We start from the raw sequence: 24,232 nt of genomic DNA on the forward strand, positions 1-24,232 counted from the left end.
TAACATTACCTTGTCCGGAAAAATGAAATTTGATGATTAAAAAACAAAGCAGATGACAAACAAACCGATCATGAAAACGCATCACGGCAACGGCCATGGTAACCCGATGCACGTGAGTTCCGTGCAAATTGAAATGCACATACGTTTCCCCATTTCTTTCCCTATAGAAATCCACCCACATTGGATAACATTCATTCGTTATTGAATTGCTACCATATGTCAAGATTGACAAGAAATCAGCGACACCAAGGCCTTGGACGATTGCAAGCTGGACAAACCGCCCGGCAAGTAGCAAGTGCATTTCAAGTCCACATAAGGACCATATACAGGCTCCAGCAACGGTACCAGACCACCAACACTGCAGATGGCCGACCGAGTAGTGGAAGACCAAGGGTCACCACCAAACGTCAGGATCGTCAAGATCGCTTGCTACTGCTGCGGAAACTGCTCGACAGGCCATGGGGACACACCAGCGACACATTAATGCGGACAACGTGCGTCGAAGATTGACGTGCAGACACCTCCACTGTCACAGGCCACATCGAGGACCCATTCTGACACCACGTAATCGCCTTCAGTGGGCAACACAGCACCAGCATTGGCGCCACCAGCAGTGGAGAAGAGTCCTCTTCTCAGACGAGAGTCGTTACTGTATCTCAACAGCAGATGGCAGTCTGGCGACGCCGTGGGGAACGTTATTCGGATGCTTGTGTTGTTGAGTGAGACTCGATGGTCCGAGCATCATGGTGTAGGGTGGAATTGGTCTTGCACAGGGGGTCGGCCCTGTGGTCGTCCAGAACATCGGTCCAGGGAGAGGCAATGGTGTCACAGCAGCTCGGTACATTATCAAGTCTTGAGACCACACGCCATAGCTCATCTGCCACGTCGCAGCAACCACGAGTTTCAGCGTGATAACGCCCGTGCCCACACTGCGAGAGCAACAACTGATTTCCTCCAGCAGGATGGCATCAGAACCATGCAGTGGCCTGACCACAGTCCCGATTTAAATGCCATTGAGCACCTGTGGGACGAGATTCAAAGACGGCTGAATGACGTCCGACCAAGGCCGACAACTGCAGCTGAACTTCGTCAGGCGTTGCTCAGAGTGTGGGTTCAAGTGCCCATGGCCTTCATCAACCTCCTCATCCATTCCATGTATCGACGTTGCACGGCAGTCATAAATGCACATGGCGGACACACGAGATACTGACTTGCGATGCCATTTTCTCAGAGTCCAGTGTTTTGTTTCACTTTAAGAACATTTGACACTTTAATTTCAACCTTGATGATCAGTTTTGCCAAGTTTCATCTTTTGAATATGTCTCAAAGTATGTTTACAGTGTTTGGACAAATAAGGTTTCTCGTATATCTATCCATGGTGACGTTTCCTTTGCGGTTCAGTATAAACTCTCCATGTAGATTTACCTTTTCATTACAGGCTTATGTTTGTTACCTCATAACATGACTCAGTAAAGATTAAACTTCAAGTCTCATTGTTGTCTTACTTATTGGCCATCGTGCTCTAGAATATTCACAAGTCCATCAACCCTATCTGACGTAGAATTATCATAACTGGGGTTGAGTCACAGAGTCGTATGCACTGATCCAAGTTAGCTGCATCTTATGACTAGCTGGGTGTGGGGCTATCCTTGCCTAACTTGGCTATATCCCCCGCCCCTGCTGCAGAATTTATGACTTAATTAAATCTAAACAAACCCTTGCCTTTTTTCACCGAGGTGGAAGTTGTCATGGAAATTGTAAAAAAAAGAAGAGTTTGGAACCTAAGTCCATCTTGCTGCAATGGATGCGGACAAAATAAAAAATTCTAAAATGTCTAAATAGCAAAAGGTACCAGTACAGCATGTACCTGACAAACCTGCAAAGTTTCATGAAAAAATATTGAACGGTTTATGAGTTATGTTCCGGAAACGAGCCCTACCCTCACAGAACCTAGACCCGTGAAGATTCCGGGATGGAATAGATCTCCAGCAACCCATGCTTGTCGTAAAAGGCGACTAACGGAAGGGGGTGGTCAGGCTCGTTGACTTGGTTGATACATGTCATCGATCCCAATTGCGTGGAACCCGTGAAGATTCCGGGGTAGAATAGGTCTTCAGCAACTCATGCTTGCCATGAAAGGCGACTATGCTTATCGTAAAAGGCGACTAGCGGGATCGGGTTGTCAGGCTCGCTGACTTGGTTGATGCATGTCATCGATCCCAAATGCGTGGATCGATGCTCAGGATATCAATCACTGGATTGCCTGGTCCAGACTCGATTATTTTAGAGACCGCCATCATATAGCTGGAATATTGCTGAGTGCGAAGTAAAACAACAAACCAAACCAAACCAAAACGTAAAGCCACTGGAGGGTCTTCAATGTTGGTGAAGCAGGGTGTAATCCACAGCCCTGTTCCTCTGAATACACCATTACAGGCTGTTCGTGTGACATTGCACATCGTTATTACTTTGTGCCCTCTCTATGTTCCTCAGTCTTCTTCTCTACAACAGGTTGATCTCAAGGCATTCTATGACCTAAGCCCTGCATCATCATGGGTGATATGAATGGACACAACGATATCGTATTGGCCATTCAAGATATACTCATGAATATCTATTGAAAGGTTAAGATCCTCCATTATGTATACCTAGTGATGAAAGAATCACAGTCAAGCATGTCTTTCTTGACTGTATTGATTTTCCATCAGACGGGATCAATATTTCAAAGTTTCATCGTTAAAGGATCTTTTTAACAATATCAGGTCTCATTTAATCCTTATTTTTTGTAAAGAAAAAGAACTGATCAATATTTTTTTATAAATGTGTTTGTAATTAATCTATGATCTTTTAATATTGGTAGAATAAATTAGATAAGTAAGATTGTTAGTGGCTGAACCTCGAAGGGGGTTGAAGTAGTGTAAAAGGATTGTCTCCCGGAGGTGGTACGTAAGTCCACGTCTTTCACAGTACAGTCAAGTCTCGTTAATCCGACACTCGTTAATCCGACAATCGGCTTTATCCGACACTAATTATGGGAACCGATTAAATCAGTGCTATTTCGACCCGTTAATCCGACAGTCTCGCACTCCGACTCCGACACACCTAATTTGCAACGAAATACTGAAATCACTCATTAATCAGTCTCGTTAATCCGACACAGTGATCAGCGTACTCCGTGGTCATCTGCCCGCGAGTACACGTTAATCCGACACAATCATATGCAACCATCGATGTCGGATTAACGGGACTTGACTGTATATTTATTAAGACCACGTTTTTAACCGCGAAATATATGTTCTTTAAATTCGGCTAAATTGATAACAATCGCCAACACCTGAAGGGATGATGTAAATCCTGTTAGGGCCCATGTAGGAATTGTAACATTGAAGTAAGTATGTTCCCAAATTTGACCGTTTTTGTTCTCTGTATTTTGTGGTGTTATTACCCCCCGCCACCAACTGGAAGGGGGATATTGACCTTTTTCACACTTCGCTACTTCCGGTTTGAAAGCGAGGCTTGGAGAGCAGAAGGTGAAGGCTGAATAGCACATGAAACACACGGAGATGTCAACAAGGCACGCAATCGGGACAAACTGTGACAATTTAACCATCCCGGTACATTTATCGTAAGTATTGAACATTATTCTTATTGACAAACTATTCTACTGTTATCTGGTCTCCTTACCGATATAAATTTGAGTCTGGCCGTTCTGTTATGATTTCAATTTAAAATACCCATGACCATCTAACTCCCAGTGCAGTTTATGGTAGCTGAACAGACTTAATACAAATGCTACTGAAATCTTGTAAAGAATAATTCATTGTTTACACACCATTAAACTATTTATTGTGAGTTTAAATAACTTTGCGGGTTGTATTTGAAGTCGAAATATTCACCTTTTGACCATATCTAGATATATGTCAGAAACTAACTTAATTGATATAGGCCTATATGTTGATATAATGTATCAAATTGAAACCTACTGAGAATTTACAATCGTAACAAATCAGAATTTTGCATCAGTTGCGTATTTGATGTAAATTGTAATGGACTCAAATGCATTCCAATAAAATATTAGACGTCTAGATCTACTTGTGCTGTTGTGATTGTGAACAGTTGTTATTTTGATTGTCAATGTTGTCAGATTAGATAGCATGAGGTGTAATATTTCAACTGAATTATTACATAAAGGATGTGTAAATATTTGAAGTAAATTACAGTTTGATCTGCAATTTTGGTAACAATTAATATTTCTACCAAAATGATATTTACTTTACTGTACCAATTTAATCATGTCATGAAATGAACAAAAACCCAACTAATTAATGTCCAGTAAATGTTCAATCAACATGTGATCTTTATATAATTTACAGAAACAGATAACTCTTTAACAGTTTGTATTCAAATATTTCAAATGCATAAATTGATATTGACATTACTAAAAACTTAAAGTATAAACAGTATTATTTTTAATTCCCATGCGTATTGCAATCATAACTCATTAATTCCCTTTGTTTAATTGTGAAACCCATCTGGTTTTATGTCCACAAACATGTTTTGAAACTTTTAAAACAAAAGGATTTCTTTTGTGCAAGCAATTGCCATGTATTATTGATTATTTATCATATCAATTTATATGTAAGAATATAGTTTACTGTGTCATTTTGCAATAATTATATTGTTATGATGTAATATTTTACTATTGTTACCAATCTTTAGAACTTTAGTTTATTTCAATCAAGTCAAGTGGTGTGATTATTTTGATATTTTTTTATAATTCAATCAAAACGAGAAAAATAAAAAAATATAAATACATAGAAGAAATTTGTTTTCCTAGTCAAATAACGATGATAGCATGAATTTATCTCATGCTCCTTGTATAGCATGCTCCTTGTGAAAATTCATTCCATTTCTTCTTCGAATGTACCTTATATGATGATTTTAGGGAGACATTACTAACAGCTATCGATAATCTTGGAGGACAAAAAACTCTACATAGTATTCTTTTTGGTGATCCAAACTTAGATGTTTTCCTGAATACAAAAATATTCTTGTCTGTACACAAATTTATAGAAACGACTAACAGATTCAGTAGCTACCATAGTATTGTTTCCAAACTGTTAATCATTAATATTGTTAAATCTATATTCAACACTAAAATGTATAATATTAGGATATGTATGAGATGCACACTGTCTTCACTTTCAAGCACATTGTACATATCCTTCATATGAGCACTGTATATATATTGTGCACTATGTTTCCACAATGTGAAGTTTCAACTGTAAATTGTTCATTTTCATTATGCAATATTATGTATAACTGTATATAGGGAGAAGGCGGTAATAAGTGCTGCCCTTGTGCCCAATCCCTTTGTCTTTTTGGACAATAAAATATGTTTAATAATATCTCATCTTGTGATCTGACAAAGTTAATATTTTCAAGTCAAGAAATCAACTTTAGTAAACCACATGAAGAGATAAACATTGCATTTGATAAAATAAATTCAAGTCTTATATTTTCTTTGTGATCTTCATGACCTTACTCAGAAAACCATAGTGTCAATGAGGCAGACTGACTGTAGTTGTGACAAAACGTGATATTTCACCTGATTTTAATAAAAATCTTATTTATTTCACTCTAGCGAAAGTATGTTTTCAGCATGGTCAGACTAAACAAAGTATTTCATGATTAAATACAGACAGGTAATACAAATATCAAAACGTGTTTCATTAAAACAAGAGTGAATTTCTGTGTGACATTGATATAAAGAGCTGTAGTACACTGTCATTAAATTGATGCATCTGTTGAGTTTACTGTTTACAAAGAATATACTGTTTGATTTTTAGACATATCAGATGAATTGATGCCTTCAAGATTGTTCTTAAGTAGCAAATGTTACACACTGTGATTAATTTTCCTTAAACTTCTCTATTTCAGAAGAATGTTGTTTTCTAAGTAAGCAATATTTTGAGAGAATGTGAATAAGCATTGTTTATAAAAAATGTTATTGAAGTAGGAATATTATTACAATATTATTGAATTATTCATTTCAGGCCAGCGAGTCACCACAATGAAGTACTAGTTTCCGGGTGACGGATGTCTGGAGGAGCTTTCTGCTGACAGTAACACAATGGTTACAATGTGCATCCTGTCAAAGGACGAGGAAGTGAAAAGCCTTATTCACTCACAAAACAACATGGCCAATATTTATCAGACACTTAAAAAGCACATTGTACCATTTGTTTACAAGCAAGAAAATTATTTTCTCCTGGAATTTACTTAGGTGCTTTTGACTGACAAAGACACCCAATCCATTTTAAGTTTTGAAAACTTATATTGTGAGAAATAAAGATATGAAAATTTTAGTTTGTTTTTCTTTGTTAAATATGAGAAATCCAGATTGTTCCATCAACATAATTTGTACCAATACATATATTTTATCTTGGCTTGATTACCAATTGAAGTTTATTCCTTTTTATCTTTTGTTATTTTATTTGTACTCGTATCTGATCAAGACATTTTCAAACTATTGAGGATAAATGTATTAGTAGCTTCCTTTTGATATACAATTACCTATCATCATACAGGATTAGGTGAGGGTGTTCAAGAAGTTGATAGTTGTATCAATTCTTATATTTCTTCAATATCATGCCTTAATTATATTTATCAATTTTTAGTTTCCTTTAACTTGTTTTAAACAGTTCACACATTGTTACTTTTGTCGTGCACGGTGCAATCTCAATCGGCAGTAATCAGTTAAGTAAGTGATGTTTGAAGAACAAGTAAAGTATCATCTGTTTATTGTACACACTGAATAGAGTTATCGCCCCTTCTGAATATTTATTTTGACACACGAATTATTTTCATAATTAACATTGTAATATGTTAAAATGAAAATCATAGCAGAAAAAGTGTCTTTTGTCAACTGGACTCATGGCAAAACGATAGCGCGTTGTGCAGCAAACACCACTATGAAACGTGAAATAAACATGATCTCGATCTTGATCTCGAGTTCGCCAAGCCACGCATTGACTGAGCAATTTTGCAAAAGTACATTGACGTGTTTCATGTTATGCGGTTTATTTACGATACCCAACTTCTGTCATTGAATGTACTGTCACATTGTACCTATATGCCGACGAGGTTATGATAAAACAATCTATTTCTGAAATACGTATCTCGAAATACACTTTTCCATTCACTTCCGGGATCCTGACAGCAAAATGCAAATTCCAGTGTGTTACAGGCATATTTTAGTTGGACCTCACGATTAAATGTGAAATATCTTATGTATTAGATACAGAGGATACCATTTTTTGTTTGTTTGAAATGTCCACCAGTGAAATGCACAACATGCTGTCTGTTCCCTATCAGCTGATGCGACTCACACTGCATGGAGCTATGCTCTCCAAGCCTCGTTTTCGATCCAAGATGGCGAAAGTGTGAAAAAGGTCAATAGGAATGGGTGCCGTACGTCCGTCCGTCACATTTCGTTTCCGGAGCGGAACACAAAAAACCATGAGAGATATCTGAACCAAACCTGGCACATGGATAGGTATAGTGGTGAAATGGTGCCTTTTGATAGTTTGGGATTTAAAAAAAATAAATATTTTTTATTATAGATCCTTATACCGTTGTCAAGCAAGACTAAATGAGGATCAAGGCTATTTCATCCCATCCGCCTACTATGAACTCATCAAGCAATTTATCACTTATCCTGTTTAATTGGCATCATGTCCCATTGGCTTCCACCTATGTGTTCTCTGTCCAACGTGTTGTTGCCGCCTCCGTGGGAGCGGAAGGTCCGGGGTTCGATTCCCGCCCGCGTCATACCAAAAGAGTATTTTTGTCATTTAAATCTAAGGCTTAACTGGTAAACTATCGCCAGTGACTGAAGGAATGATATAAATCCAGCCAGGGTCCATGCAGGAAGCAAAGGCACTGTAAGTCCCCATGGTCCCTGGTATGGTGTTCTCCCTTTAGTTACTGACGATCTCTAGCCCATTTTTATATTGTGTTGTTAATTCTTTCTGCTTTTATATGTTCCTCAACTAGTTTTAATACACTCTGTGATATTCTAGTTATTGTACTGTCCTTTGCTGACAGGTTGTTTATAAAGTATATGTATTAATTCTCGTCACGATATGGCTGAAATATTGCCGATGTGACGTTAAATATTAACTCACTCACTCACTCCATACCAAAAGACGTTAAAAGATGGTACTTGTTGTTACCCTGTCTTGCGCTCGGCATAAAAGAGGCTAAAACAAGGACTGGTCGGCTCGGAGTCAGTATACTGTGTCTGAGTGGGGTATTCATGTTAAACTGCGGCATGGTATATCAGTGAGCTAGCACTATAAATCGGCATCAGTCCGGACTAGTACAAGCAGCCACACAAACACACACACGTACATGCACGTCGCTATATAAGTGCAATAATCTTGGAGGCGACGTTAAACCCCATTTCACCTCACCTCACCATCTCGTGGAAAAGGAGATATTTTCGCCCTTGGCTCCTTCTCCACGTCACGAGGTGAGAGATACATCATTTTTCACTAGACACATGAAATATCCCCAATATATGTCTCCTATATATGTGTCGTTGATAAGTGAATGATGTTAAGCACCGCAGACAGTACTATTCCAACTGTATTAAAAAGGTTTGTTGTTGTTTAATGCATTCAGGATTATTCCAGCTATAATTCCGGTCTGTAAGTTATCAAGTCTCGACCATGCAATTGGAATACGATGACATGCATTAACCAAGTCAGCGAGCCTGACCACCCGATCCCGTAAGTCGCTTCTTACGACAAGCATAGTAACCTCTAACGGCAAGCATGGGTTGCTGAAGACCTATTCCACCCCGGATCTTCACGATTATGTAATGAAAAGTCTTGAGTTTGAAAATACAACCTAAACATAGAAAACATAAGCCAACGGGGTACGATGACACGCAGTCGGCAAGGTCACAGAAACCAGTTTTTGACTCGTAGCACTGGTAGCGAGCGTTTCCTTTAATCTGAGCCGTGCTGTTCCATGTTCAGCTCCCCATTGGCTGCCGTTACCGCAGCAAGCCCCGCCTTGTTAAATGTATACAAAGATGCACCATTATATTGCAAAGGTTGCAACAATGTTATGTAACTTAAGTAACAAGATGAACATGGTAAAAACAGACCACAGGAATTGAGAAATCAAGTGTTTATTCCTGTCACGTAAATGAATAAGTTTTCATAATCGAAAAAACAACAAATAATGAACAAGGTGGTCCAGGTTTCAAATCATAAAAGTAAACATTCATTATAAAACATTACACACCGATTATACAAATTTAAAATTATATTGTCAAACAACTTTATTTCAGTTATCAATATAACTTTCAAGTCCTTTTCTGCAGGAAACAAACAATTTCACAATGTCCAAATTGTAACTTACATATTGAAAACACAGTTGAAGAAATATGTCAGTTGATTTTCAGTCTTCAAATTCCTTCCAGTTCCCCCGACTCGAATGGCGATTGTACTCGATCGTATCTGAGCTTATTTGTGACGTCATGCATGCTCTACTTCATCAAAGTGAATATGATGTAACTTTCCCGCCGTTTCCATCACCGCTCGCAATCAGTGCTACAAGTCAGTAACCACACCCCCGACTCGCCATTGGTCGAGCTACAGCACACTTTGTCTCGGCCTTTGATTGACATGCGAAAGGGTTACCTCGAGGCTCCGCCTCTCTGACCAACCCAAACCGTGATGTAACTAGACCAATGTCTCGACTACGTGTATGGTAACTTTAATATTAAGCATTCTGAACCACTATTCTAACAACAGACAAGGCTTGTTGAAATCGTTCCTTGTTGCAGTTTCCTTTCCTCATTTGACGTTCATAAACTAGTGACTGCCTCAGTTGTTGATATTCACACACAACCGTTATATGAAACTTCTGTTTTATTTCCTCTTTCGTGATACAAGGAAGAAGAATCTCGCTAGAGTTCCACACTGCGATACACCAGAGTGTTTGAATGTATGCAAACATGGAGGCTGCTGGTATCCTTGCTCTGCTGTGTCTTACTGCGGGAGCTAGTAGTTTTCGAGTATTAAACTTTAAGTCTTACGATCGGAATGCAAAGGATGCCTTCGACATCATGAATATTTTGATGCGGCGTCGAACATCCGAGAGGTATATGCCACAGTCTTATTTCCAGAAATATGTGAGTACTACTTTTTAGATATTCAGTAATATTAATGGCTTTAGTGAGTGTATTTCAGTCATACAGCGCCAAGAACAATTTACAGCTTGTAAGATGTCGTTATTATATTATGTAATTACCCGTGAAGATCAGGGGTCGAATAGGTCTTCAACAACTCAAGTTTGCCGTATAAGGCGACTATGCTTGGCATAAGAGGCGACTAACGGGATCGGGTGGTCAGACTCGCTGATTTGGTTGATGCATGTCATCGTATTCCAATTGCGTGGATCGACGCTCATGATGTCAATCTCTGGATTGTCTGGTTCAGACTCGATTACTACGCTGAGCGTGGCGTTTAACAACAAACAAACTATGGGACTTTCAGTTGATTGTTTCTTTGAAATTGTACTTTGAAGTTGACCTGTTCTAGCGTTTTATCAAGTGTAAAACAAATAAAATCTCATTTACTTGTTTTCTTAGCTTTGCAACAATGTAATAGTTATAAAAATAATACGGCTATTGCTACATAACTGAGGACCCGTGAAGATCCGGGGTAGAATATGTCTTCAGCAACCCATGCTTGCCGTAAAAGGTGACTATGCTTGTCGTAAAAGGCGACTAACGGGATCGGGTGGTCGGGCTCGCTGACCTGGTTGGTACATGTCATCGATCCCAATTGCGTGGATCGATGCTCATGATATCAATCACTGGATGGTCTTGTCCAGACTCGATTATTTACAGAACGCCGTCATATAGCTGGAATATTGCTGAGTGCGGCGTAAAACAACAAACAAAACAGTAAGACTATACGCACACGGATGACATAAAGGATGCAGAAACAAATGTACAATAGCAATAACTCACTATAGGTTTCCAACGTAGTCACTTTTGTCTTGACAGTTCATTACATTGTATTTCCAGGGCATCAGTCTCAGTTCAAGACTGATCTCTTTCTCCTACAAAAACTGTGGAGACCCTTCAACAGAAACAGCGAGGCTACTTGAACTGCAGCTATCTCCTGACCCTATCCGACTTCCTGGTGTGATACAACTCGCTTTCAAAGTTATAAATCTGCAAAGAGCCGTGTCACCCATACAGGTATTGTCTATATTTCTGAAAAAGAAGATAAGTACAAATGACCAATTACCACTGTAGTTTTAATTCAAATGGATATTTATCACTCGCCCGTTGACTATTGTCCCCCTGTGTGACACGTAATCCTATCATAATCAATGTAGTTATCTTCAACCAGTGTTTTTAAGCCAACTCATTGCTGAGTTCTTTTTAAATATTGGCTGGCATTGTGCACAACCACCAGTGGCTAAAGTGATGACGTAAATCCTGCTGGGGTATCATGCAGGAAGCAGAGGTACTGTAAGTCCCCCTGATCCCCAGCGAGGTGGCCTAGTTTTGGTTACTGGTGCCCTATAGCCCGTGTTTTAAAACTGTATACATGATATTGTTATGCTCAAATAAGTTTTTAAATATAATTTGGCATAAATAACTGAATTGTGAATATATTAACTTGGTCTGGTCGCTTTATGGCTGAAATAATGCCCATGCGACGTTAAATTTTAACTCACTCACGCACTCGCCCGTTGAGAATACCACTGTTTAATGAGGTCGTGTTACACAGTCTTTTGTAGCAAAGCACATGTTTGTGTGCTACTGGAACAAGTATTGAAAAGTCTCAAACTCGCTGGGCTTATTCAATGACATTGCATGTGGAGATGTTAGGTCACTGAGAGGAGCTTATGCACACTCGATTACCCTTACAACCCCCATAGCTTAGTGATGTTTCGCCAGTGTGTCTTGCAACCGAATTTCACAAATTTACAGTGTAGGTCAAAGGGTGTTGCGACGTCTTTGTAAAGGTTCTGGTACTGAATTATAAAGGTAGCCCGTTGTATCGTATTAATTTCCGTGTCAGCTCTTAATCTGGTTGAAGTTGTATTATTCTGTTCAACTAATTTGGATTGTGCCGTGGAACGCATCGATGTCAGCCTATCTAGGCACGACTGTCAAATATGGTATTCATACGCTTGACCTAGGTTTTAACGGGAAGTCTAGTACTAAGATAAAATGCGGGATGGGGTGGTTAGGCTCGACTTGGTTGATGCATGTCATCGATCCCAGTTGCATGGATCGATGCCCATGATGTTAATCACTGGATTCTCTGGTCCAGACTCGATTATTTACATACCGCTGTCATATAGCTGGAATATTGCTGCGGCTTTAAACAACCAACCAACCAACATCGGAATCACCCCCTTCTCTATGTATATGGCCATTACCCTAGGATTAACGGTGGATAACGCATAATAATATTTTAATAAGACGTTTACACGATATACGGCTTTTCCATTGGACGAGAGGTCGGTCACATGACCGCGGCGTTTTTCACGAGACCGTGTTCTTGAAATGACGTAAACACTGACGGACTACTTCCACATTCCTGGGAAACCCCTGGGAATTCCCTAGCACGAAAACATACATAAGCGTTCTTTCTGATCATTTAGAACCTTTATTCTTGGCCTCAGCGTTTCAGTATACATTGAGAAATGTCAGAGAGCGTGACTGGATGATTGTTCACGAATGTCCTCGCTGCGGCCTATCCTAATGAACAAACGATGAAATGCACATCTAAACTATCGTTGTATCGACTCGATCCGTGCCTAGGCTGACATTGACCGTCTCCAGCAATCTATGAATTTACCTTGGTGTCTGTTTGACGCATCTTTATTCACCTTTCAATGATCGGCCAGTTGATCAATGATGACGTACACATGTAACCGCCACAGGTTCATTAACAACTTCGGAAATCCTCCCGTTACGTTTATCGTGTCGGCCATTTTGACGTCTTGTACTTGATGTAAATATATTACGACGCGCTGTCATTGTGACTGACTTACTCAGGTAGTTCTTTGCAGACCTTTCTCATCTAATGAGGATATGATTTGAACACATGTGCTGCGTAAGATGTTTCTGAAGGGCAAATTGTGCCTCCATACGCCCATGTCACCTCTCTTTATGAGGAACTATATTACTCCGCGATATAGCTGGTTGTTGTATGGCTGTCAGTGTAAACATGAAGTCGGAAGGTACGAAATAAAATTGTGTTTAGATCTCGGCCTACATCCTTTGAGGTAAGAAATTATGATAACAAATTATACGAATTGACTTTCACTTTGTGTGAGTTCATTGGAGTATGAACCTTCATAGAGTGAGGGTCAAACATTGTATGACGTCGTCGCAAGCTCCGACGTTCATACAGTTTGGCCCTCACTCTATGAAGGTTCATACTCCAATGAACTCACACAAAGTGAAGGTCAATTCTTAATTGAAAGATGAGACCACATTATGATAGTGTTTGAGTGAGTGAGTGAGTGAGTGAGTGAGTGAGTGAGTTGTGTTTAACGCCGCTTTTAACAGTACTCCAGTTATATCACGGCGTGTCAGCTTAATGTGGGAGGAAAGCCCGAAGTGATGCAGGTCTTAGACGTTTACCACTTCGATGAAACCCACGAGCACGGGTATGGTGCTGACAAACCTAGAAACATAATCGGGACGAACCGGGATGCGAACCCACAAGTCTGGCGTTCCCAAGGGACGTAACTCTGCACAGCGAATCGCGGCGCCTTAGACGACTGGGCCACCCGTGCCCCCTGATAGTGTTTGAAATAAATATTATACACGTGGTTGTTTCCTTCCTCCCCAGATGGAGGTAACCCTGTGGAAGAAGGTAATTGGCATGTGGATCCGAGTGCCATGTTGGCACAACGTGGGGTCGTGTAGCTATGGAGACTTCTGTGGGTTCCTGGACCAAACCCCTTGTCCAAAAGCTTTCCATGATAACAACATACCATGCAAGTGTCCCTTCCCAACGGTAAGTGTTGTTTGCGTAGTTAACATCTTAACAATGCTTAAGTGTTTCAACAATAATTGTGACTCATATTTCCGAAACTCTCAAATTGTCTGAAAACGTCGATAAGAAGCTATGTGTCTTGAACATTCCTGATAGACAGTAAAACCTGTTGATATCCTACTGACTCTGGTGGCCCTTTTAAGCACAACATTCACATGAGTCGATGAGGTTAAAAAGTATAACGCCGCATTTTGAAATTTTCCATCCTCTTTTATCAAGTGTATTATGTTTCTTTTTTTTATGTTGATGAAAACCTTGGACCCATATGCCGTCATAGAATCGAAATTTACGTCACGATATTCATCCTCCCTACCTTTTAACGAAACACAAAATATTTCCTGCGCTCATGAAAGTATTTTGACTGATTTCTGATGTCCTGCCATTCGCATCAGGCTGAAAATCAAGCTATGGTGACGCCAGAGTAATAAAATGGATACTGCGGCAGTTGTATGAAATTCGCGAAGGATGTTTTTGGCATGAAAATGAACTTTTTTCTTAAGTGTTTTAAGAAAGTTAATGGTACTTAACTTCATCCACACCAGAGTGGAATCCAATTTGCACTTCCGATTCATTTGCCTAAACCTAGCCTAATTATGAATGTGTATCACTGGATAATGACACATGTGTATCCTTCTGAACATAATGGGGGACACAGGTGGCCCAGTCGTCTAAGGCGCCGCGATTCGCTGTGCAGAGTTGCGTCCCCTGGACACGCCAGAAACCTATGATTGTGGGTTCGAATCCCGGTTCGCCCCAATTATGTTCCTAGGTTTGTCAGCACCATACCCGTGCTCGTGGGTTTCACCGAAGTGGTAAACGTCTGAGACCTGCATCCCTTCGGGCTTTCCTCCCACATTAAGCTGACATGCCGTGATATAACTGGAATATTGTTAAAAGCAGCGTTAAACCCAACTCACTCACTCACTTTGAATATTATGCATAATAATAAGGTACGTTTTGAGACGTGTGTTAAATGCTATATAACTTGTTTCTATATAATTTTTTCGACCCTCTATTTCCAAAACAAATCGTAACAAGCAGTGCATTATCCTTCCGTACCCGTGAAGACCTAGGTTAGAATAGGTCTTCAGCAACACATGCGTGCCATAAAAGGCGAGTATGCTTGTCGTAAGAGGCGACAAACGGGATCGGGTGGTCAGGCTCGCTGACTTGGTTGATACATATCATCGTAACCAAATTGCAAAGACTCGATTATTTACAGACCGCCGACACATAGCTGGAATATTGCTGAGTGCGGCGTTAAACAACAAACACATCCATTGCGTAGATCGATGCTCATGATGTCGATCACTTGACTGTTGGAACATACGTTACTGGACAGTAGTTGTCTACTAATTTACAATAGAGTCTCAACTTATTACCTCCCTTGACTGACGGACCAACCGTTTCAGAAATAGACTCTTTCCGCTCTTTCACATACAAATCCATAGCCTTGCTTTTGACCTCAGATACAATAAATTTCGTATTTAAGTTATTTTTACATGAATAAAATGTTAAAGGCCCAGTTCACTAAACTTGTGATGTATTCTTAATTTCAAATATCGTTTTACTAATATGCTCACATATCCTGTACATCACTTGTACCCGTGAAGATTCCGGGGTGGAATAGGTCTTCAGCAACCCATGCTTGCCGTGAAAGGCGACTATGCTTGTCGTAAAAGGCGACTAACGGGATCGGGCGGTCAGGCTCGCTGACTTGGTTGATGCATGTCATCAATCCCAATTGCGTGGATCGATGTTCATGATATCAATCACTGGATTGTCTGGTCCATACTCGTTTTTTTGCAGACCGCCGTCATATAGCTGGAAAACAAGTGCGGTGTTAAACAAAAACCAAAACAAACAAACAAACCACACACAGATTCATTTCCATGTCATATATTTCAGGGAAACTACACTCTTCCAACTACTGAGTTTGACGTCAACATACCAAATGTCCCAAGTGGAGATTTCTGCATTAAGGTTAACTTCAAGATCGATTCGTCGACTCTAAGTTGCTACGAAGCGTACTTTTCAATAGCCTGATTCCAGAATTGCAAGACACATCTTTCAGCCAACAATAACCTATCTAAGCTTCTTCTTGTGCACTAAAAGAAATAGAATTGTTTGAACATTTCTGATTAATCTGTTTTGCAAAATAAGTAAATGTTGCTTTAAATTTGGTAGATTAAAAAAGCAACTGAGGTTATCAGTGGCTGTATCCTCGAAAGGGTTAAAACACTGTAAAATTATTGTCCCCAGAGAGGGTAAGTAAATTCTACATCATTCAAACTATATACAGGCCAACCACGATTTCGATCGTAGTATATTTGTTAGTTTTAATTGATGGCTAAACGTGCATACACTCGCCAGTGGCTGAAGGGATGGTGTAAATCCTGCTGGGGTCCATGCAGGTAGCAAAGGTACTAAAAGTCCCCATGGTCCCCAGTATGGTGATCTTCCTTCAGTTGCTGGTGATCGTAAGCCCGTTTTTACAATGTATTGTTCTGTTTAGTAATTATATAGCTTTTTATGGGCGCATACTAGTTTTAAAAATAGATATCTGTGATAAGTCTAGTAATTTTACCGTCCTTTGCTGACAGGTTTTTATATAGTCTAAATTAATGTTTTCTTGCTTTAGTCACGATATGCCTGAAATATTGCCGATTTGACAATAAATTTTGACTCACTCACTCTTGTGCACATCTGATGGTTCCTCTTGTCATGTCCTATAAAAGGTGTAGTAGGCAGAAAAAAGTACTAATTTCACAGTTTCAATAGTTTTAAAAGTATATTTCTCGCGTTAATATATATTTTTTCAATCTGTCATGGCTAACGGGCTTCTGTCATGATGTAGTTTTTGGAATACCGATACCAACATAAAGTTCTTCCGCGTACAACCAACCCCGCTTCCTGGCTTGTTCCAAATGTCACTCAATAAAAAATGAAAAACAGAAATGAGTTTTGTTCATTGATTTAGTGAAGCTCTAAATAAAACATCACATTGTACTTTATCGCTTTTAGCACCCTTACATTTAGGCACAGCATTAACTACTAAACTATGAAGTTTTTCCATCAATATAAATTTTAACCGAGTGTCTTCTGCCGATGACAATCTTCAACAATGCAACTACACTACATCTTGACGACTCGCGGCTACTGGGTGACCGCTCAAGGATATCTGGTTTATTGAGTCAGATGTCAGCTTTCTAAACGATTTGGCTTCTGTCGTTTACAATCTCAATTGCTGTGACATTGCCAGTGCTGTGAGTGTCGCGGGTATGGAACCAAAATGGATTTAATCGTACTTTCCTGACCTTTCTATTAACTCAACTTGACGAAGTAAACAAAAACCTTAGGTGTGGATCTCACTCTATTAACTCTATTATTCTAGGCGACAGTCAAATACAAGGATGTTCTCTGACAGCCTTATTGATATACGGTGGCCGCCAGTACCCGCCACTGGCGAGATCCATTTTTCACTGTATGCCTGTATATTTTATCTGGCGGCCGCCAGATACTTCAACTGGTGAGATTATTGTTCTCTGTGTGCCTCTATATTTTATCTGGCTCAATCTATCAAAGCTCAATCTTACAGATACAATCTCCAACCTGTCGATTGCCATGCCAGAGCACTGATCTGGAAGTAATTCTTGTCACACGTGGTATGCCAATTTGAAACGGAAAGTATCTGGCAAAACATAGTGGCATACAGTGAAAAATTATCTAACCAGTGGAAGTATCTGGCGGGCGCCAGATAAAATATAGAGGCATACAGTGAAAAATGATCTCACCAGTGGCGGGTATGGGCCACCGTATTGATAGGTATGTAATTGTGGAGTACAAACGGACAAAGCATGGTGTATGTCCGAGGTTAAATGAATACTGGTTTGATATGGCCCACTGGTGCCTTATTACCTTTCTATTGGATTCGACAATGGTGAGATCATACTCTGATGTCAGTGAAGTAGAAGGCAGTCTTCATCCAGAGTGTCACTACACCGACCTCCTATAAATTGGATCCGCATGAAAAACAAATTCGACTCATTTGCATCCTCAGGTTCATATGGTGATTCTTGGTTAGAATCCGCGCCAAGTAACTTGTTGAACCAGGCAACCTGTGAGGATTGGGGGTCCTGACTCGGTGCCTTGGTTAATTGTGTTTCATGGTATACAGACGTTGCTCATTATGTATTGCTTGAATAGTGTTCAGTGTGACGTTAAATGACAAACGAAAGGGAAAAGGCACCAAAATCGAGAAGATGCACACATATTAACCCTCATGGTGCCTGGCCGTCAGCTGGCTTTGCATACCGATCAGTGCCGCACTATGATGACGTCGCGGTTTCAAAAATCGTTTACATTGTATCAAAAGTGTTACAGCGTCCTTACTTCTTCACCTAGTGTAACCAAATTATATAACATGCAACTCGAGATGCTTGTCTTTCCAACAGTATCTAAAGTCAACAAATCCAAAAGATCTATGCACTGCCCAGCCATTGTTGAAAGTGTTGGTATTGTAAGTTTCTTACTTTTTTACATAAACGTAATATGGAAGCACCCGACTTTGGCAGTCAAGATAGCGCCCTTGTTTGAAATCTAAATGTCCCAATAATTCACACCACTTGAAGGAACATATTCTAACGGTGATAGACATATGACATTTATGTCGAGGTACACATTCATTGATAATTTTCCGTGATTTATCTTTGCCGATAAATAATCCTGGTGTACTTGTCAGTGTCATTATTGACGTAAGCGGTCGTGAGTGGTTCATACGCAGACTGTTTCAAAGATTATGTGACAAAATGAATTACAGTTTTGAATGTGTATCTTGAAGAAATCCTGCTCACATCCATGTAGGTTTCAGTGTCCGTGCCGTCATTAGTGACATCGGACATTTTCACAGGACAAAATGTGTAACTGTCGCTTGACAGACCTAACAATACTCAAATTGACATCTCTCAATATCGGGCATCATTATTATTTCTTGAAAATTAGCAAGATTATACTAACGTGCTATCACTCAAGAGTATGTACACATATGTTCCACCAACATCGTTGAAACGTTTTCATGGGCAGCAAATCTATTCAACAAACCTATTTTCGATCACTCGTAACTCGGGCGCCACTTGTCATACAAGCATTGCTTCGTTGTGCAATCACACATACTGCTTATTCATACTTCGGGTGTTAGGATGAGTTGTTAATGGTTTAAACCTTACTTATAAAAAGCTTGAAACGAGATGTAATTGGACAATTTTAACACCTGAATTTGAAAGCTCAAGAAGCGTAGATCAGTGGGCTATATGTAATATAAAATTAGTTGTTATGTTGTTGTTTTCTGTCCAGGCCATTTGCTGTATACATGATGTATGTATGCTTATAACTAACTACAGTTATAACAAACTACAAATTGTGGTCCCTTTGAGTTCTGTACTAATCTCGCCATATTTCGCAATCCGTAGCATTGTATAAAGTATGAGTTGCACGATGTTAAGATGATTGGGGTGATGATGGTTAAATTTTGTCTTTGCGCACTCAGTGTTTGATATCAAAATTCATAGTTTAAAAAGGGCATTTTCTCGGACCATATATGGTCCCGTGGCACCATGAGGGTTAAGCAGTGTCCATTTCGGTTTCCAATCATTGTCAATTTGAGCCTTATTACTAAACATAGTACCCGTGAAGATTCCGGGGTGGAATAGGTCTTCAGCAACCCATATTGTGGAGGTGGAAGCCTGCGTTGACAACATCATTCAGAGGAAATCCAGTAAACCTGCATCCCAACTGTGTTGACAGAAATCAGATCTACGTCAACGGCATCCACTGCATCAACTTTGACCAGTACCAAAGAGACTGGCACAGCTTCGTGGAATAAACGCGATCTTAAATTGTTGCTAAGAGATGGCGTTGTTTTGTCTCTAACATTCTGAGAATAAATTTTGGGTCAACAGTGATATACTTGTTATATTTTGCTGATGTTAGTTAACATTATAGGACACATTTCCTGTATCTACTCCCGAGAAGATATCACAAAATATATTTTGCAAAAATCATGCTATTCTATGAGAGGATGACCGCTCTGGTTTAACTATGGGAGGGGAACCTTTCAAGGAAAACTATGGGAAGATTGGGTACCAATACTCAATTTATTGGAGTATTAGCAAAATTATTGTATCTATTCAACTGTCATTACTGTTCACGTAACTTTGTTTTAATAACTGATATCCCTAAGCATACGATTAGTTCAACAAATTCAGTTGAAATGCTATATACCTAAGTATTTGATTATTTAATAAGTGATACATAGTAATTTCTTAGAAGTTGGCCGATGACAAAGAAGACACAATTTATGGCTAATCAATTCTTGTATTTACTATAATAGCGACGATTTAGTATTAATTATTTTACTGTTGTCAAGAGACAAATAAAAAAATCAGGTTGTCAGAAATTAATATAAAATCTCAAAGATGTAATATGAAACAAACACACCGCCGAAGAAAGAGCAGGGTTGAGTGACAGGAAGAATGTGTTGTTTGTTGTTCAACACCGCACTCAGCGATAATACAGCTATGTGACGGCGGTCAGTAAATCATCGCGCCTGGGCCAGGCTATCGATATCATGAGCATAGAGCCAAGCAATTGGGATGCGATGACATGCATCAACCAAGTCAGCGGTCCGGGCCTAATTGAACCCGCATAAATGCCTACGATAAGCAGTCATATAGCTGGAATGTTGCTGAGTCCGGCGTCAAACAACAAGGAAAGCCTGCGATAAAAGCTGGTCCATTTCAGGCAACTAAAGCGATGCTATCACGATCTGCAAAACGCCAATGAAGAACATAAACTAAACCTCTGTGTCTAGAGATAAAACAGTCGCATAGGCGGTCCTGTGCGGTATTCAATTTCAATTGATTGTTTCTTTGAAATTGTACTTTGAAGTTAACCTGTTATAGCGTCAGATCAAGTGTAAAATAAATAAAACCTCATTTACTTGTTTGCTTAGCTTTGCAATAATGTAATAGTTATAATAATAAGGCAATTGCTACGTAACTGAGGGACATGCTCAATGGGCACCACAGCATAATTATGTACATGTTGGCAACAGAAAGGGGGCAGTAAGACTATACGCATACGGATGACATAAAGGATGCAGAAACAAATGTACAATAGCAATAACTCACTATAGGTTTCCAACGTACTGTCACTTTTGTCTTGACAGTTCATAGCATTGTATTTCCAGGGCATCAGTCTCAGTCCAAAACTGACCTCTTTCTCCTACAAAGACTGTGGAGACCCTTCAACAGAAACAACGAGGTTACTTGAACTGCAAGTATCTCCTGACCCTATCCGACTTCCTGGTGTGATACAACTCGCTTTCAAAGTTGTAAACCTGCAAAGAGCCGTGTCACCCATACAGGTATTGTGTCTATATTTGTGAAAAAGAAGAGAAGTAGAAATGACCTATTACCATTGTAGTTTTAATTCGTATGGATATCTATCACTCGCCCGCAGAGAATACCACTGTTTAATAGGCTCGTGTTACACAGTTTGTAGTTGCAAAGCACGTGGTTGTGTACTGCCGAACTAGTTTCACAAACAAGTGTTGTTTGTTTGTTGTTTTACGTCGCACTCAGCAATATGACGGCGGTCTGTAAATAATGGAGTCTGGACCAGACAATCCAGTGATTGACATCATGCGCATCGATCCAAGCATTGTGGATACGATGACATGCATCAACCAAGTCAGCGAGCGTGACCACCCATTCCCGTTTGTCGCCTCTTTCGACAAGCATAGTTTCCTTTTATGGCAAATACTTATACAAAAGCAGGCTACGACCACAGTTTCACAACATCGGCCTCCAATTAAATGCTTCGGCAAGGAAAAAAGCTTGATTCATTTGTAGTCCCAGTTATAACACCGTGGGAACTCGATGCCTGGGTTAATAGTGTGTCGAGGTACTCCGACATTGCTTATTTCTCTTAAAAAGTGGGGGCACGGGTGGCCCAGTCGTCTAAGGCTCCGATTCGCTGTGCAGAGTTGCGTCCCTTGGGCACGCCAGAAACCTATGATTGTGGGTTCGAATCCCGGTTCGCCCCGATTATGTTTTTAGGTTTGTCAGCACCATACCTGTGCTCGTGGGTTTCACCGAAGTGGTAAACGTCCGAGACCTGCATTACTTCGGGCTTTCCTACCACATTAAGCTGACACGCCGTGATATAACTGGAATACTGTTTAAAGCGGCGTTAAACCCAACTCACTCATTCACTCACTCTTAAAAAAGTAGGGGAACATGAAACATAAATGTTAATTATTAAGAAAGTATTAGAACAAAGATAATTGTTTACATTAAACATTCACAAGTGCGTGTGGTGTCATTCCTTTTTTATAATGACGATCAACCCCGTTTTGTCACTTCTAGGTCAATGACGAGAGTACAGGATCGACCGAAATCAGGCTCAGCGAAATCGAGCTCAAACGGGGAATCGAACTGTTGCAAACTTTGGTCAGGCTACACGAGTGCCAATGTCAACCTGAGATCTCATGATAGATTTGACGTTGGATCGGTTATGGTGTGGGATGACATCACTATGACTGACAGAACCCAAATCCATATAGCGCAAGGAGCGACCGCTGGACAGTGACTACATACTCAACCTTTTTTGCAAGGTATTAAATCAAGGTGCTCACATGATTTGAAGCATTTCGCGATGTAAGACCCGTTTAATCACGACATAGAACTTGATTATCGATCAGATCGTCCTGACTGGGCGCCACCATTTTGTGTGAAGAAAAAAACGTAAGTTATACGAGAGGTGGAATCTGTTTGGCCCATAGGAGGGGTTTAGAAGGGACATAACTGGTAATAGCCACTGATGGTGCTACGATCAAGCCAGGAATTCCAGGCTAGTTCGGCAAGGGTGGAAACTGGACTTTTAAAGTCAGCTAACTCTCTTGCCTCGGGAAGATGGGCAAATCGTGGCGATATTACGCACTACTGATCCAAAAGCTTCGACTTTGAAATTCTTACCCCTACGATCGTTGGCGGTTATAACATTTACTGTCGTACTTCACAACCGGTTGCCGCACTCAGCAATATTCCAGCTATATGACGGCGGTCTGTAAATGATCGAGTCTGGACCAGACAATCCAGTGATTAATATCATGCACATCGATCCACGTAATTGGGATCGATGACATGCATCAACCAAGTCAGCGAGCCTGACCACCCGATCCCGTTAGTCGCCTTTTACGACAAGCATAGTCACCTTTTACGGCAAGTATGGATTGCTGAAGACCTATTCTACCCCGGAATCTTCACGGGTCCTGACGAGGATGGCATTGACAGCTAGTCTTGTAGTTGTTTGGGACATACATTCCAACCAAACCAATACGAATCTAGTCTGGGAATTACACTCTTAAGTGTTAAGTTCCATGTTGGGAGTGAGAGACGTACTTTTGTTTAACGCTACGTTCAACTGTAACAACTTTAACAGTGTTTGCTCGCGTTATCTGTCCGGGGGGATTCAAGGACAGATTTGGCAAATGCGTGATCGGTGTGTTATGGTATCCCTACGGCAAAAATCACTGCAGTCAACCACGCGATTATTTATACTAGTGACGACGACTGTCGCTGATTCATTCGAAAGTAATCCTTGGAAAGCAGTGTCTGAGAAACAGCACTGAACTGAACACAGGGACGACTTGTTCGTACATTGTAACAATATGCGCGGTTTGATACATGTTTGGAATTCCTGTGGGGTGCGTTGTAGTTTGAATTATTTATAACGGAATCGAATAGTAATTAAACTAAGTAACTAATCCTTCATTTTACTTTTGTTTGTTAAGGAAAACCAGATTTACGAATTCACGCCACAGTGAATCGACACAATCGAGCTGCATGTAATAGACAATTACATTGTATTACTGTAGTTGATACGGTAGGCGCTCATCATTGAAACAAGTTGTCATTGTCAGTGAATGAGCCAGTGAGTGAGCAAGGACATACGCTGCTCTTATCAATAATCCAATCACAAATGGGGTAGAATAGGTCTTCAGGAACCCATGCTTGCCGTAAAAGGCGACTATGCTTGTCGCAAAAGGCGACTAACTG

The 24,232-nt window shown here is 40.1% G+C and overlaps 1 protein-coding gene across 2 annotated transcripts; it reads left to right on the top strand.

The window, feature by feature from the left end:
• The first annotated feature begins 9,752 nt into the window (after positions 1-9,752).
• Positions 9,753-17,042, top strand: LOC139447656 (ganglioside GM2 activator-like). Of its 2 annotated transcripts, XM_071229084.1 has the most exons (5): positions 9,753-9,781; positions 9,972-10,210; positions 11,111-11,287; positions 13,908-14,075; positions 16,023-17,042. In XM_071229084.1, exons 2-5 carry the CDS (start codon positions 10,022-10,024, stop codon positions 16,158-16,160), a joined length of 672 nt encoding a protein of 223 aa, XP_071085185.1. In that variant the 5' UTR covers positions 9,753-9,781; positions 9,972-10,021; the 3' UTR covers positions 16,161-17,042. The 2 variants fall into 2 exon arrangements, with proteins under 2 accessions (XP_071085185.1, XP_071085184.1); XM_071229083.1 differs by having other exon boundaries at positions 9,755-10,210.
• Positions 17,043-24,232: the final 7,190 nt, after the last annotated feature.

The sequence above is a fragment of the Haliotis cracherodii genome, unplaced genomic scaffold, assembly GCF_022045235.1.
Source record: "Haliotis cracherodii isolate W230 unplaced genomic scaffold, xgHalCrac1.p SCAF_7, whole genome shotgun sequence".
Lineage (NCBI taxonomy): Eukaryota > Metazoa > Mollusca > Gastropoda > Lepetellida > Haliotidae > Haliotis > Haliotis cracherodii.

Bases quoted from the DNA above. Each gene is read 5' to 3' on its own strand.
- LOC139447656 (XM_071229084.1), top strand. From the start codon at position 10,022: ATGTATGCAAACATGGAGGCTGCTGGTATCCTTGCTCTGCTGTGTCTT. The intron at 10,211-11,110 runs GTGAGTACTACT...TTGTATTTCCAG, and splicing joins AGTCTTATTTCCAGAAATAT to GGCATCAGTCTCAGTTCAAG. The intron at 14,076-16,022 runs GTAAGTGTTGTT...CATATATTTCAG, and splicing joins GCAAGTGTCCCTTCCCAACG to GGAAACTACACTCTTCCAAC.